This window comes from Alligator mississippiensis, chromosome 1 (genome assembly GCF_030867095.1).
Source record: "Alligator mississippiensis isolate rAllMis1 chromosome 1, rAllMis1, whole genome shotgun sequence".
Classification (NCBI taxonomy): Eukaryota; Metazoa; Chordata; order Crocodylia; family Alligatoridae; genus Alligator; species Alligator mississippiensis.
Genome location: NC_081824.1, coordinates 166146914 through 166162628, shown reverse-complemented (window position 1 = coordinate 166162628; position 15715 = coordinate 166146914). Strand labels below are relative to the sequence as shown.

The window sequence follows — 15715 nt, the reverse complement described above, 5'->3', positions numbered from 1 at the left end:
CCACAGCAGAGCTGGCCTCTCCCCTCTGCTCCCTGGCAAACTTGCAGGCACAGCAGGGTCGGCTGGCTTCCTTGTGCCCCCCTCCCCCTCACTGCTTAGGCAGAGATCCCTTCTTCCTCTCTGCCACATCATGGACCATAGCCAGCATGTGGTATGCTAGCTAATGCTGCGTAAGGCTCCAGCAGAGACTGAAGACACAGAAGGGTCTACCTGGCTTCCCTCTGCCCTACCACTCCCCTACTCGCTACTCAAGCAGGAAATTTCCTTTCTCCCTCCCTCCCTCCCTTCCTTCCTCCCATCTCCCACAGCATGGACCCCAGCCCCATGGACCCTAGACACATGGTATGCTAGCTACTGCCAAGAGATGTCTGTGTGTGTCTCTCTCTCTCCAGTTTCACTGGGGCAGGAAGACAAAACAGTGACTGCTTAGGGCTGTTTGGAGCTAATCAACAGGTCTGCCAGTAAGCTGTTTAAGAAGTTTGAAGTAATGGAGAGAGGCCATTGTTTTGCTAATTGGGTGATAAAGACTGTTATCATTATCAGCCCTCAGCTGGCTTGCTTGCCTGTCATATTGTTGCAGAAAGTATGATGACAAGGAGGGAGATTAAAAAGCTGTGCATCATCAACAGATGCATGCACTGCATCTCCCTCTCCCCCCTTGCCTGGTGAGGCAACACTCCCGCCCCTTGAGCAGCCAGCGGGAAAAAGCCTGGGACCATGCAGGCAGACCTCCCTAATGAGCGAGTCCTGCTGGGGTCTGGCCACGCCCCACCCAGCTCAGCTCCCTGCAGAAGGGAAGGGAGGGCTGCTCTACCACCTCCCAGCTTCTAGCCTGAGCCACTGCAGGCATGTGCCTGAATTTGATCAGTCCAGAGAGAATGTCTGTCTGGTTTTAAACCAGTTCAGCCTAGCCAGGTTAGACTAACCTGCAAAGATTGAATCAGTTCAGGCTCAGGCTTTTTGAATGTCTGTCCCTAGCCTGTATGTCTACCAAAAGTGGGATTCCATATCCCTTTGTTCTTCCTTGTGGTAAATAGCATCAAAGCAGCTAAGCCCAGGTCACATACCGACATTGGAAAGCCCTCCTTTCTGTGAAATTTTCTCAATGGCATTTCTCAGATCTCTGGAGTTTGCATAAGTTTTGAGGTTAAATTCTGTTGAAGGGTCATCACTAATGGGTCAAAAGGAAGAAAGAAGCTGTTAATTTTTGTTTCACGTGCAGCATGTTCCCATTTATAATAGATTTAGTAATGTTCTTGGGCAAAGGGAACCCGTGGGCTAGATCCAGTGAGTCAATGGCTGTCCACCTGTGGACTGGATCAAATCTGTTGGTAGGATGGATCTGGCCCAAGGGCCATATTTTGCCTACCCCGATCTAGTCCAACCTACAGCAACTTTTTTACATACGTTCAAGCCTTAAAGGTAATCAAGTAGATTTTTCCTAATAGAATAAAACTATCTGTTTTCCCCCTACATTTCATAGGTTGAATTTTAACATATTTAGGTCATTTCTGTCATTGAAAATAAACTCTAATAAAAAGTAAGACTATGACATACTAATATAGAAAGAGGTAGAACACTCCTGCAGGCTCAGGTAGAGGCAGATCTAACTGGCAGACTACCAAATATAAGTCACTCTTACCCATATTGGATGATGCCCATGAGAGGACCAGCTATACCAATATCAAGAGCCTGAGACACGTCACTTAGGAACTGTTTTTGGATCTGAAAGCGGCGTTTACCAATGCTCCAGCTCCCATCAATCAAGAAGGACAAATCAACTTTGCAGTCTAAGATGAGACATAGAGGGGAAAAGAAGAATCAAGCATTGCTGGGTACTTTTATTCTTTAATGGATGCTTTTTATCTTACAAGAAATCAAAGTCTCTCATCTGTACCTGGCAACCTATCCCACAGTGGAAACACCCCACACACAAATCAGTCTATCCTTGTTTACAGAAGCAACTTTGTCATCTAGCCTGACCTCTTACATAATACAGGTCATAGAATTTCACCCAATTATGCTAATATTTGGCCTAATCACTGTAACAGATATAGCACCAATGATTTATCACCTGTAACATTAATCCTAATCAGCAGGTTGGGGAAAATCCATTCACTCCAACAACAGTTTGAAGCTGAATTCTGGGTTCTACTGAAATAAATGGCAAAACTTCCAGGGTTTCCCTCAAAGTAGGCTGGGCAGGTGAAGCACAGACCCGATTCCTCAACCCTGGGCCACTTAGGCTGCTGTGCATTCCTATTCATGGCTGCTATACCATGGGCTGGGATAGCCCTGCAGATCTCTTGTGCCATTGGAATTGTACTGGGAGTACGTTAATGTGCATCTCATGCCCATCTGTTTCCCAAACCTGTTGTACTATGAATAGGTGTTACTGAGGATTTTACCTTCCTCTGTGTAGCTATTTTTTTGCACTTTCTTTAAGTCACTGATGAAAGCAATTCCAGAAATGTGGCTTGTGGTATTACTGAAGGCTTCAGCGACTGTGGTCTGAGGTAGAATTATCCCAAGGATGACAACCTTGTGTTTTTTTTCACATCTAGGATAGGCTCTTTTTTACTTTAATTTCAAACCCTTAAATACATATATGCAACTATTGGCCTTACTGTATTGGCTCATTCTACTAAAAATTGCACTCTAAAAAGCCATGCTTAGCCTAACCAAACTCTTCCCTCTTACATTAGATATATCCATATTCTTCTGCAAATGGCATATGCAGCCATTAGCCAACTGATTTTTACCTCTATATCAGTCAATGGGCAAAGAAACATCATTGACTGGAATGGGACTAAAATTGGCTCAACTACAGTGTTAATTAACATTTTTCCTCAGTGTAAACCACAAGTTACTCTTTAATGTCACTTCCTACCAATCAGATTAACAAGAATGGGTATATTTTAATTCTAAATTAACCTAAATGGTACACAGTACTAATTGTTGCTATCAGATTATGTAACTGACTTCCCATCTAATGACTTTCAGTTTTCTCAGTAGCTTGGCTGTTGTTTTTCTAATTTCACAAATCCTAAATGCTGGAAGCATGACAAAGAACTGTGGTCATTAATAAGTGAGCATGGGGCAAGGATAGGCTCCTACAATACAGCCTGCATTAAGGACCAAGTTATCCAGAGGTTTCAGCTTCTTAAAATGAAATCCTATCCTGTGATCTGATTATGTGAAAAAGGCCTTTTTTTTTTAAAGGGTTCTGATCATGTGCATGTTTTGCCTTGTATAGAAATTAGGAAAGGCCATTGACTTCTGTGAGACTACTCTCTGTGACAAATAAGATATTATGAGCCCTTTGCATGACAAAGACTTCAGTATGTTCCCAACATTTTCAGATTTGCAAGAAAAGCTAACAGGAATTCAGCAACACAGGCTCTGTGGCCCGATCAGGGGAAAGGAGCCAGCCAAGTGACTTATAAATATAGGAAGGACAGGAATTCTGATTCTGTTACACCTGCTAATTTCATTTTACATTGTAACTGTTGGTCATGAAACTGTGGTTCTTTGCGCGTTTTAGAGCCAAGGGCAACAGAGTGAACCTAAACAGACTCTGTACTAAGGCCCCTTAATTACTGTGACACTATAAGATACAGCTGGCATTCACAGACAAGACATTAAAACATTTAAGTAATAGAAATAAACATAGGGATTATGACAACATTCACTTAAATATTTATTTTTAAATCCCCTTTAAATGTAGTTTGTGCTGCTATAACATTTCCCTGTGCTACAGAATTTTGGTACTTGCCATCCACATCTGCATGGTAGCAGCTGCCGGCAGTGTAAGTGGAGAGCTGAGGGCTTTGGCAACTCGGAGAACGGTTTTTGTCAGTGGTGAAACTGAATCTGTCTTCTCTCTAACTGAATTTCTGCTTTCCTTCAGTTTCGCTGCTTCCTCTAAGCCTGATGCAAAGGTTGTTGAACTCAATGGTAAATTCTCCCAGACCACAGAGGTCTCTGGGCTATGCCTTTGTAGAGATAAGAGTGAGGGTTTCTAGATTCAATATGCCTCTCTTCCTGCTGTGGGCACAGGTTCCATTTTCTGCATGACTCCTTACTCACTCCATTAAATCTGTTGCAAAAGAAATGAAGCCCCAATTCCAGGAGCCCGACCTGCTCCATCAGACAGGTCAGATGAAAGGAGTGCTCCTATTACCAGGGCTCAGTTGCCTGTGCATAATCCCAGAGCCTCAGTTAGCATCTTCCTCCTGTCAGATCAAAACTCTTCTGTGCCTGACATATTTCCAAGCCCTATGTTCTTGGATGGTGGAATTCATCTGCCTTTCATATCAGATCTTTAACTGCCAGTATCTTATTTAACATTAGGTAAATCAAGACTCTGTTGCTATATTCCCCCACAAAGAAGTTTTACATCAGAAGAGAAACATGGACCATGGCAAACCAGAAACCTTAAAAGTACATCCAATATTCTGTTGCAAAGGCTTGTGTGTTCTGCAATAAGTTTTTCTAGTAGCTAACATTTAAATTATTTTACTTTATTCCACCCAAAGCATATAACATGTAATAGCAAAAAGCCCCCCATTGCTACATAATTAATTCTGATTTACATACTTGGATTTCCCTGGGAAACAGGCTCTAAAGGTTTTGGATTCAATTCTTCCTTGGAACTGAAGCCTGAAGAGAACAATAAAATGATTAGTCGACAAATCCACAAGAACTGTTCTGAGTTTGACCTCATCGATGGGACGGAGGAGGGGCAGGGTGGTACCTTAGGTAGAGACTAACTGGTTTAGAGTAAACAATCACCTTTTCATCAGATGCTAAGTTTCATTTTGAGAGGGAAACAAAGGGGAGCAAAGAGTCTCTTCAGAGGTGTAACCCTTCCAAGAGCCCTCAATGAACCACTTGAGTACTGGTACATCCTCTCCTAGCAGCTGATGAAGTAGGCTGTTGTTTGTGAAAGCACATGCCTCCCTGAATGAGTCGGTCGCTAATGCAGTGCTTTTAAACAGGATGCTGTAGCACCCTGGAGTGCCTTGAGATCCTTTCTAGGGTGCTGTGGGGTGCCAAGTAGTGTTAGCATTGTCAGGTGTGCAAACATGATTCACAAAATAAAGCCAGAGATTTCAAATAGGAATCCATAGCGTCCAAAACATTCTGCCCTTGTGTGGTCTTTCTGAGCTCTTTGCAGCAGCAGAATTGCTCTAGTATTTTTATGTACCCCAAAATGAGGGAAAACTAAGAGATCACATTTTCCAAAGGATGCCTTGAGCCTATCAAGATGTGTCTTGAGATTACTCAGAGATGCTTTGAGTATGAAAAGCTTGAAAACTACTGCTCCAAGATGCCACCCTGCCCTGTGTTCAGCCTGATTTCAGACTAACGTGGCTACCCAGCACCATACTCACTGAAGGGAAGAAGGTAACAAATACCTCATAACTCCTTACCCTTTTGTGGATAAGGAGATTGCTCTGGAAAATGTTTGTGCTACTTCTGGTTAGCATAGGTAAAATGTAAAATAACAAAATGAGCACCAGAAGTATGTTTTTGTGACTTGTGCCTCTTAATTTTTTTCCCTGCAAAATGGGCTACTTTCAGAACCACAGACAAAATGCACCAGGGCAGCAGTAGGCCATCATGAACAATAGCTCTACAAACATTTTATTTTTGCTGAAAAACTCAGAGTTTGATTCTTCAGTGAGGTAGAGGGAGAGGTAAAATGTAGGATTCCCTGGAGATAGCAAAAGCAGTTTTCTGTCTCCACTTCCCCAGCTAACTGAAAAAGGAAAGAACTGGGATCAGGTTATTTTGTTTCTTTATATTGGCTTTGAACTGCGTCTTTGGTCTCTTGCCTACTGGAGATATCCATCTACTAATCCTGAAATCATATGGGCAGAGAAGAACTATCAAAACAGAACATCACATTCAGTCTCTAAAATGGGAGGGAAGAAGGCTTCTTGATCAGATGCACAAGTTATTTCCAGTCTTCTCTAAACTGCTGGATTTTCCCAAAGTGATATTTTCAACTCTCTTGTGATTTTTAGTGACAGAGATTAAGTGTGAGAAGTGTTTTTTAGTAATCTTCCAAATGACTGGAGAGAAAGTGTTACCTTTATATCCTATCCTCCTAACTCCATATTCTCCAAAGCAATAACTCACCTGACCAACAATGAAATGAAAGCCCAGTCTGGTAGTACAAATTGTACTGGGGTCCTCTTTGGAGCACAGTTTTATTTTGTGTCCATGACACTGGTAATTAATTTTACTTTTCTAGGGGTGGCAATCACCACCTCACTGAAATAAACTACAGAGGCAGATGTAGGAAAGAAACATTTCCGGAATCTCTCTCTCAGAGAAGCTCATTCTTAATAGTTATAATTTGTTGCAAAAGTTGTACATTTTACATTTAAATCTGTACATTTCACTTTCCATGCTTTGCTCAAAATAGCAGCAACTGAAGGGAGGGGGAGAGATTATTATACCAATTTAGATGTTATAAAGGAAGGGAAATTGTAGGAGAAATCAAAGTCTGATTGTCTACTGCCTCCTACCTTGTGCAATCATTTACATCTGTGAAAAGTGAATGGAAAGGGGGTAAAAAATCTACCAGTCTTGCCAGCATTAGTAATATATTTTGCCCTGATTTAAATTCATTGCACAAGGTTCAAGACAGGGGAGAGACTGGTCATTTAACATTCTGTTTTCTTTTATGGAGATAAAAGAAAGAGCAGAGAGACACAACCACATTATATCCAGTTAAGCAGACAATCATTAGGAGCAATCCAAGAGATTGGTTTTATTCTTTTGGAGGCAGAAAGAAAAATTGGGGCCTGGTCCAGACTTCATTGAAATCAACAAAAAGAGCCCTATTAAAATATTTTTCAAGGGGTTTTCAGTCAGATCCAGTGGGTGGGAGAATCTCTAAACTAGCAGCCTGAAAAATTTCTGTTTTCACTGAACAATGAATATGTCCTTGAGATACATTACTGGATCACAGTAGGAGTGGCCCTATGATAACCAAAAATTTTCAGATGGACATCAATTAATGATTTGAATGCCTGGGCAGCTTTTCCTAAGTTTTGCAAAACAGGAAATAGCTATTTCTTCGTACAATATCCAAGGCATTAATTTGGGGCAATACTGCAGTAGATTTTTTTTTTTTTGTAATGGGTCGGCTACTGGTTTATTATATCAACAAAATCCTGCAAACTGGTATTATAGAGTACCTGTACACATGCTAAGGGGTGGGGAGGGGCCATTTTAATTAGACCCATTCCCTGGCAACTGGTCTAATTAAAATGGCTCACCATCACATGTATTAAGCCTCACCCCCACATTTTAAAATGGCCATGGGGGTGCTTAAACTAAAGCTTATTTGACAAGCTTTAGAGACAGTGCCCTTGCAGCCATTATAAAACATGGGGGGAGGGGTGCTTAATACACATGATGGTGAGGCCATGTTGCAGCATTCTAATTAGAATGTGGAGCAGACTTGATTGACATGTTCTAATTAGGACAGAAACCAGCATGTCTACAGGCAGCCACAATGACCAATTCCAATGTAAGAAGTATGTCAGACTCTTACAGACCTACACAGACACTTATGTGGGGGAAACATGACAGACTTCAAAAGGGGAATGTCAAGAGGGTAACATAAAAAGGGTGAATTAATTACAAACAAGAGTTCAGAAACTATGGGGTGACAGAGTTTCTCTGTCCAGTAAAGCAAATCAAATTGTGTCAGTAGAAAGACATAGGTTATCCACATAACGAGGAGAGCTGCGATAGCTTTGACTTTAATGGGGCATCTAACATGAATGAAGATACCGATGAGTTTAGAAACTCGATGGGGACACAGGAAAATGCATGCTGTTAAATGGGAGATGAGTGCAGCAGCTATAGCACACACACTTCAGAAGTCCTAGCACAGATTCTGCCTGGCCATTTCTTATTGCAACATTTTTCATTTCTGCACTTCTGAGACAAAGTACTAGCTTAGGGATAGAGCAAAGGAAGCTTACTTTCCCCCACCTTAGGTGGCTGCCATGAGTGTCTCAGACTCCCAGCACTAGTTAAGACAGTACCCAGGTGGTCCCACTCTTGGCACACAGAGTGCCTTACCATCTTTTTTGGGGAGCATCTTCCTGCAGATGCAGTTTCACCTCCTGGCCTTTAACTGTCTCATCTCTTGAGCAAAAGCTTCCCTGACATGGGTACGTTAACTCAGAAAAACGTGACATAGCCAAAAGTGTTGCAGCCAAGCACAGCTCGCCTTTTCCATCCAGAAGGGAGAGGGCTGTGTTTAGACTGTCGTGTGCTGTACTATGACTGGCTCTGCCCCTTTCTGCTGCAGTTTCTCTGAAGCATGTCACTGAGAGGCTTTCTTACCTTGCCCCCCTTGTACACTTCTGTGTCTAATCCTAACTGATGAACCAAACACCAAAAAACACAGGGAGGAAAAGGCTTTTGCTGCATCATGAAGATGCTCTACATGCAAGAGATGATAAACATTTAATAGAAATGTGGTTATTGAGACATAACGTGTAGCTTGGCCTGTTTCCTGCCTTAGCCCACTGTGACTAACCACAAAGGCAACAAGCGCTCTAACAGACCAAATAGGGACAGAGACAGGAAGGACTCAGGGGCCTCATCTAATGAGATGCTGACTGTGCAGTTGTTACTGCGCAGTTATTTAGTACTTACATACATAAATACTAAATGACTGTGCAGCAACCAGAGTTACTGCGCAGTAGCATCCCTGAACAGGTTTCTTGGTGATGCCTACTGCACAGTAGCTCGTTACTACTGCAGAGTAGCGTCTTGTTACATTTCATACCATGCGATGCTACTGCGCAGTCAGCATCTCATGTAGACGCAGGCAGTGAAATCAGGTTCTGAAAGAAACAAACACCAAAATGCTCCAAGCCCTGGTTCTGGTTTTCACAGAAGTTGTCTCTAGCTCCCTGCTCCTCTTACATCAAACTCTAGCTGCTCTTTTTCTGAGCTAATGCTAGTATGCATGCGTGCCATTTTAAACAACCAGGAACAATCAGATCTAATACAGTGTTACAACAGAATAAATAAATCCCTTCATATTATGTTACGAGTTTTTCACTGCTTTGTGAACCTTTGCTGCTAAAATACTTCTTTAAGAGAAACCACCCACATACAGCTGCACATGACATCAAAATCTCTCATCAGCTTTTGTTTGTTGCCGCTTAAGGTAAGTGAATAAATACATACTTAATCTGGTTTTATCTATCAGTTATTACATCACAGAAGTCTCAATAGACAACATCTTTGACCAGGAATTTTCACTGATACAGAATCTGAATATATTCTAAATTTAACTTGCTTTATTTGCCTACATACATAATCATAGCAAGAAATTCCTTCCTTCAGAAATCTCAGTCTAGCAGTTGCTAGGGCACAACACAGTCTCAAAAACTGACTCCAACCAGAGACCAAGGCTCAGGATATAGTCAGTGCCTTGCATAGCCAAATACTAAGAACAACATGCCATCTTCCCCAGACTGAACATTTGCTCTTAATCTGCATTTAGGAAGCTATCCCTCACAGTGCCACCTGGTGACATTTTACTGCAACAACAATTAATGTATCTCAATCCTAAGGGTGTGGACACAGGAACACTAGCAGCCTTTTCAAAAGGGGGATGTCTCAGACGAGCAGCAACTGTTATCTTCGAACTGTTATGTGCAAAGAAGCTGAGAACAATTCAAATGTAGCAAAACTGGCTCCAGCGTTAATGCTCTGTCATCCAAGGTCAGTGTTGGAGCGGTTTTGCTGCATTTGAATTGTTCTCAGTTTGCTCACACAGAACAGTTAGAAGGTACAACCTGCTGCCCTTTTAAAACAGTTTCCTTTGTAATAGGGCTCCAAGTGTTGGTGTATCCATACCCTACATATCCAATTTAGCAGGAATGGCAGACCAGCAATTCTCAACCAGGGTGTCATGGCACTCTAGGGTGCCTTGAAATCCTCTCAAGGGTGCCACTCAATGTTAGCACTGTTAGGTGGTAAACATGATTCACAGGATAAGTCCAGAGATTTCAAATAGGAACTCATAGACTGCATCCCCATAAGCAGGGGTGTGCGGTTCCCATGGGGAAAAAAGCAGCAGCACAAATCTGTGGGGTAGGAGAGGTTGGGGCCAGTACCTGGGCTGGCCCAAGCAGCCTTACCTGGAGTACTGGGGGCCTTCTGGGACTGCAGCAGCAGTGATCTGGGTGCACAGAGCCTGGCCAGCAGCTTGAGCATGGCTTTGGCTACCCAGGCTCTGGTTTTGGGCAGTACATGCTGCCCCCATATATGCCATCCTACTTTTTTCTGGTGTGGATTTTTTTTCAAAAAACCCCACTGTGCTGCAAATTAGCAGTGCAGCCACCCCCTGAATGTGTGGCACATGTGGTTTGCAGCACCGCAGATGGGTCTGTGGTGCCACAAACCCCAAACGCGGGCTTGCCTGGACGCACCCATAGTGTTCAATCCATTCTGACTCGTGTTCTTTCTGAGTCCTTTGCATCAGAAAAACCCATCTGCAGGTCTATGAGGAAATACAAGACAAAAAATCTTGTGGGAATGGAGAAACTGTTTCCAAAAGGAAACAATCACTATCTTCCTGGAAAGACTAAAGTATGTATGGAACTTGATCTCCTTCTAGACAAAAGACCAATTTCAGACCCCATACAGTGTATCTTCGCACTGTTTTTTATTTCCCTTGACTAGCCAGGGCTGGAGTAACCTGTGAAAAGGACAGAAGCAGATTATGAGAAATGATGCCAAGGTAAGAGAAAGGCATGAGGAAATACTATTATTACCTAGTAAAGGAACTAGTCTTATAAGCAGAGTCTATCCATGGTTGACAGATATCAAACCTGATCCCAATTTAGAGGACTATCATGTTCCCAGTGCCCTTGGGAATGGGCATTAGCATGTGTGTGTGTATGCATGTGTGCCCAACTTAGACATGTCTCAATGCACAATTATTCTCAGCTCCCACACTGTCATGGGTATCTTTGGGTTTCTAACAACTCATTTTCCTGTCAGCCATAGGGTGCTTTTTGGATCCTGCTTTCTAGAAGTACATGGAGCTGAGTTCTCAATCTACAGTAAAATGTCATCATTCTTGTGCCTCTCCCATAAGGCACTGGCTCAGTAGTGGAAGCAGTAGGGAGAGTGCTGTAGTTTGCTGTTGCGGTGTCCCAAGGTGGAATCCTGCCTGTCTAGTCTGCTTGGCTTTGCCCTTCAAGTCAACAAGTGGAGGAGGAGGCTGGAGTGTAGGCAGCTGGGATAGTACATGAAAGGGCATCTGTTTTTTTAAAGTGTTTGGTGAAAGAGCACTTTTCACACTGTCACAAATTGCACGTGGGCCTGGTGAGCAGACCCGAATTGCTTTTGTGGGAGCAAGCCTAGGAGATGTCCAATTGTGTTTAAAGATGGTTATCTTCTAAATACAATGGATAGGTATGACAAGCAATGTGTTCAGCCATGAAGCCCTCTAAATAATAAACACTGTAGAATTTTTATTGCTTTGCTTCAAAAACAAAAGCAAGAGAAGATTGCTGAAGTGTTCCAAAAGGAGGAACATGCTTGGTATTTTAGAAGTAACAACAAAGTCTGTACTTATACTGGTGACAGACTGTAAATAACAATGGCTTATAAAAGTTTCTGTGTAGTTCTTTGTTTGAAAGCTCTCTAGGGGATGAGGGGGCTAAAAGGGCTGAGAGCCAACGATGGCAATGATGCTGAGGCAGGCATAAAAAAACGTATGAGTCAGCAACAGGCAAAAAGACCAAATGGTTGTTACGAGGGAATTCCTAAAAGGACAGGGCGTCAATGTTCAGAGTTCAGAAAGAAAGCAACACAGTGCCAATGAAAAGGGGGTTTGGATCAGGAAAGACAATCTGCAGAGAAATCACCAGCCAGGGAAATTAACTACCAAGGGAGCAGTGTTGGCTATTCTATGGAAGGTCCCTGGAAAGTTTCCATTCTCATCCCCTGTTTTTACTAGTTCAGTACTTTTGGAAAAGTTCAGCTTTAGGGTTCCGATTTTCCAGTTTTGGTTTCTTCCTAAAAATGAGCATTTTTGGACATCTGAGTAAAATGTGGTGCTCCTGCTTTCCTTCATATGGCAAATGGTAGAACATCTTATCCTATCAGAAAACAAACATGATGTTAAGCTCATTTTTAAGAGCCCATTCCCCCAAAGCAGCTGGGAGTAGAAAGCTGATTGTTGGAAGAGGAAGCACTACTCAGAGGTAAAGTGCTACTCCAGGTTTCCCTGAAAATTAGCTTTGATCCAACCTCACTCTGTATAAATAGTACACAGCCCACCCAGTTTGCATTTCTCTCAGGAAAGCCCAATTCCTTGTTGTTCTGCCCCTTGTGTAGTCATGCACACTTGTGCTTGGTGAGACTAAAGTGCCCTAGTTTTCTTTTGGAAGGTACTGACTTTGTACTTGCTTTCCCTATGTGTAGTAATGATAACTAACACAAGGAGAAGGAAGTGAAGATTTGGTCCCACAGGACATGACCCTCTAAACAAACATGTACTTGGATGTCTGCAGGACAAGGGGCTGATATGCACATTGTGCTTAACAGTCAGGAAACAACAGAGTTAAATTTCATACACACAAACTTCAGCTTGTCCTCTTCTACATAGACAAGCTAATGCAGCCTTTACTTACAGCTACTCCTCACTTAGCGTCATAGTTAAGCTCTTGAAAAGTGTGACTTTACGTGAAAGGATGTTAAGTGCATCCAATTACGTCACCTCCGTTACCTACTAGCAGGTGGCATCCAAGCTACATTATAACCAAACATTGTGCGACTTTAAATGAGCATGTTCTCTAATAGATCAGAGATGTATAACAAAACAACTTTAACCAGGATGACGTTAAGTGAGGAATACTTGTATAGTCACATAATACTTCTTAAATAATACATGATCATCACACTTCTTTTCCACAGCCTTGTACTTGCTAGCATCATGCACTTAATATGCTCTAGCTCTGTATCATCTATCTGAAATCCTCCTGTACTCCTTATTTGCATGGCATAAAACAGCTTGAGACTAACACACAATGTAATATTAGACTCAAATTCTGAGTCTTTGGATGTAATCAGAGATATTTGTTTGTGGAGGGGGGTCTCTGCTTTACATGGCTGTTCTAGTTCACTTTTAAATTATTTTGTTCTTTTGTCACATTCCTGTTTTATAGATTATTCTGTGAGCCACTCTGAGCCTTTGTTGGAAAGTGCAGGATATAGATCAAATAAATAATACTAATTCTAATACTAATTCATTACAGTCATTTCCCCTCCTCCTTAAGCCACCAAACAATGTGGTTAAGTTAGCCTCAGAGGTAACTGCCTCACCCCCTGATCTGCACCTAAGAAAGGCTGGTCTCCATTGCTGAGCACAACAGAAGTAGCTTTGTAGCTGCCTAAAATGCAGCCTTAGACAAGGCAGCCAAGTTCATTTTTATTTGCATGTGAACGTAACATTTCCAGAAGGCTTTGGGTCAGCCCACTGATTTATTTTCCATGTAACAATAAGTTCACCAAGCAAATGTATCTCTGTGCTAACTGGGGAAGTGGTCAGTTTGTATGAGCCTCCCTGTTCTGCCAGTGCAGCTTAATGTCATTACTGCCATGGGAATATCAGCCTAGGATTCAGGCAGCTCACTCTATGCTAATTAAACTTTCCTTCCCTGGTTGTCACAGCTGTCCATGCCCATTAACCTTCCATTCATTTAAGTAAGACAGCAGTTGATACATGCAAGCCAAAAACTCTTCCTTTGAAGTGACAACCTGAATGCATCAAGCACATTTGGGTTAGAGAAAATGCTAACAAGAACTCGGCTACCCCTAACTCATGCCCCCAGTGTTTCATCAAGTTTAAAAGAACCCATCTTTTTTTTTCTTTTTTCCTCCAAATTATATCCAGTTCACTGGACTCACTACTGCAGCTCATTCCAGAGAGACTGAGAACTTACCTACGAGGTGCAGTCAAACTTGCTCTTTTTGACTTGGCCTGCCACCTCTGCGGCAGGGAAGTCTGTTCACATAAAGGATGATGCAGAGTTTGGGATATAAAATCAGCTTTCCTGACTCATGTATTGTGTTTTCAATCAAATGTACATGGGTTATGTCACTCATTGCAACTAATAGAAGTTTTCTTCATCTTTCAGCTTTGAAGTAAGTAAGAGTTTTCAAATAAAAAAATGCTTGAAATTGGACTTACCTTGGCTACCACCAACAAACACAGCTTCACAAATGGGATACCAACAAATCAAAGATATTAGAGTACATAATACAGCTTCACTGTAGCGTGGGACCATTCCCTCCAATGCGCATTTATGTTTTGTACAGTCCACTTTCAAATGCCTCAGGGATAGGGTTTTCATAAGTTCTAGTCAAGCCGTGGAGTCCAAAGGTGGCTGAATGTGATGCCAGCCCCATCAGTCCCCTGAGTGCCTCTAGAAGCTGGTGTGCCTTCATTACACTAGTCCACTGGGCCAACTAGGCTTGGGTGGGCTTTGGAGCTTGAACTTTTCCTATCATGTCGATGATTAATATTTCAGGATCTAGAGCCCCTTTCCTCAGTGCAGTTTGCCCCTTTTCCCAGCTTTCCTAAAATGGGACTAATTTGAGACTGATTCAAGTACAGGGCCCACAGGTCAATTGCCACCCTGTATCCTTTTTTTCAATTACTCCCATGAAATGAGATTATTACTATTACTGTCATGGGCCTGATTAATAGTGAGTTTCCCTAGGGACGTAGAAAGCTGACAGGTCTGATGTGTTTTATTGTTTTAAATATTTACCTGCTTCAAAAAGGCTCAATCCAGGTTTCCACAAGTCTGTTTCCAATGCTTCCACACACAAAAGAGAAGAAACATGATTACTTCCGAGGAGAAAAAGATTTGAAGTTACAAAGCACTATGCACAAGTTAGAGAAGTAAATGTGTAGCATGAGTCAGGAAACCTGAGAGAAACTAGTCAGATTTTTTGCATCAGTAAAACTAGAAACCTTTATGAACACACTTCTGCCCCCATTTAGTAGCTTCATGTTGTCTCTGCTTCTATGTAAGAAATCTTTATCGTGACATTAAATGAGCGTCTTTAGATCAGTTCTGTCCTACCCATTTTCTTTAACACTGGAACAAGGCTGGGCTGGCCTGTGCCAAAAAATCCTTCAGAGACCCCCTAGTATGCACTGACTCCTGCATTGATCTCATGGGGCAGTTGTGAGCGGGAACGATAATGGAAGTTCCTTTGTTAGTGAAGGAGGGAATGAAGCAGGTATCAGACTAATAACTGGTTATTAAAGGGTACCCTTCCCAGACCAAAGGAATTAGATAACTTCTGCCAACAAAACCAGCCTCCCCTGCTTCCTTGTTATATCCAGCCCTGTTATAGCAGCCTTTTGCCTGCTTTTGTATCCTTTGTATCCTCGACTCTATACAACAGAGACCATCTCCCTGGGTTTGTGGCCAACCCAATGAAGCCATGAGGCCTTGAAGAGCTGTGCCAGGGGTAGGAGGCCACTGAGGTTCCCACTTCAGCAAACCAGTGCCCCACATTGCTCCTTAGTCATCTCACCTCTGCAACTGGATCCCTCATGCACAAAATGAAGTGAGTGGCCCTCATAAAGATGGCAAGCTCAATGGCAAGATCAGTGCTCTCACAAAGGTGGCTGCCT

General features: G+C 42.4%; 1 protein-coding gene across 6 annotated transcripts in view; it reads right to left on the bottom strand.

Annotated features, from left to right (window-relative positions):
- Nucleotides 1–15715, bottom strand: part of VIT (vitrin) — a 113158-nt gene that overhangs the window by 10087 nt on the left and 87356 nt on the right. For 4 of the 6 annotated variants that reach the window (XM_059716380.1, XM_059716378.1, XM_006272877.3 and 1 more), the window contains 4 exons: nucleotides 14838–14885; nucleotides 4600–4662; nucleotides 1643–1790; nucleotides 1068–1171 (listed from right to left, as the gene is read on the bottom strand). In XM_059716380.1, the coding sequence (XP_059572363.1) occupies nucleotides 1068–1171; nucleotides 1643–1790; nucleotides 4600–4662; nucleotides 14838–14885 (363 nt within the window). The remainder of the gene's footprint in view (nucleotides 1–1067; nucleotides 1172–1642; nucleotides 1791–4599; nucleotides 4663–14837; nucleotides 14886–15715) is intronic. The other 2 variants (XM_059716379.1, XM_059716386.1) reach the window with 1 other exon arrangement.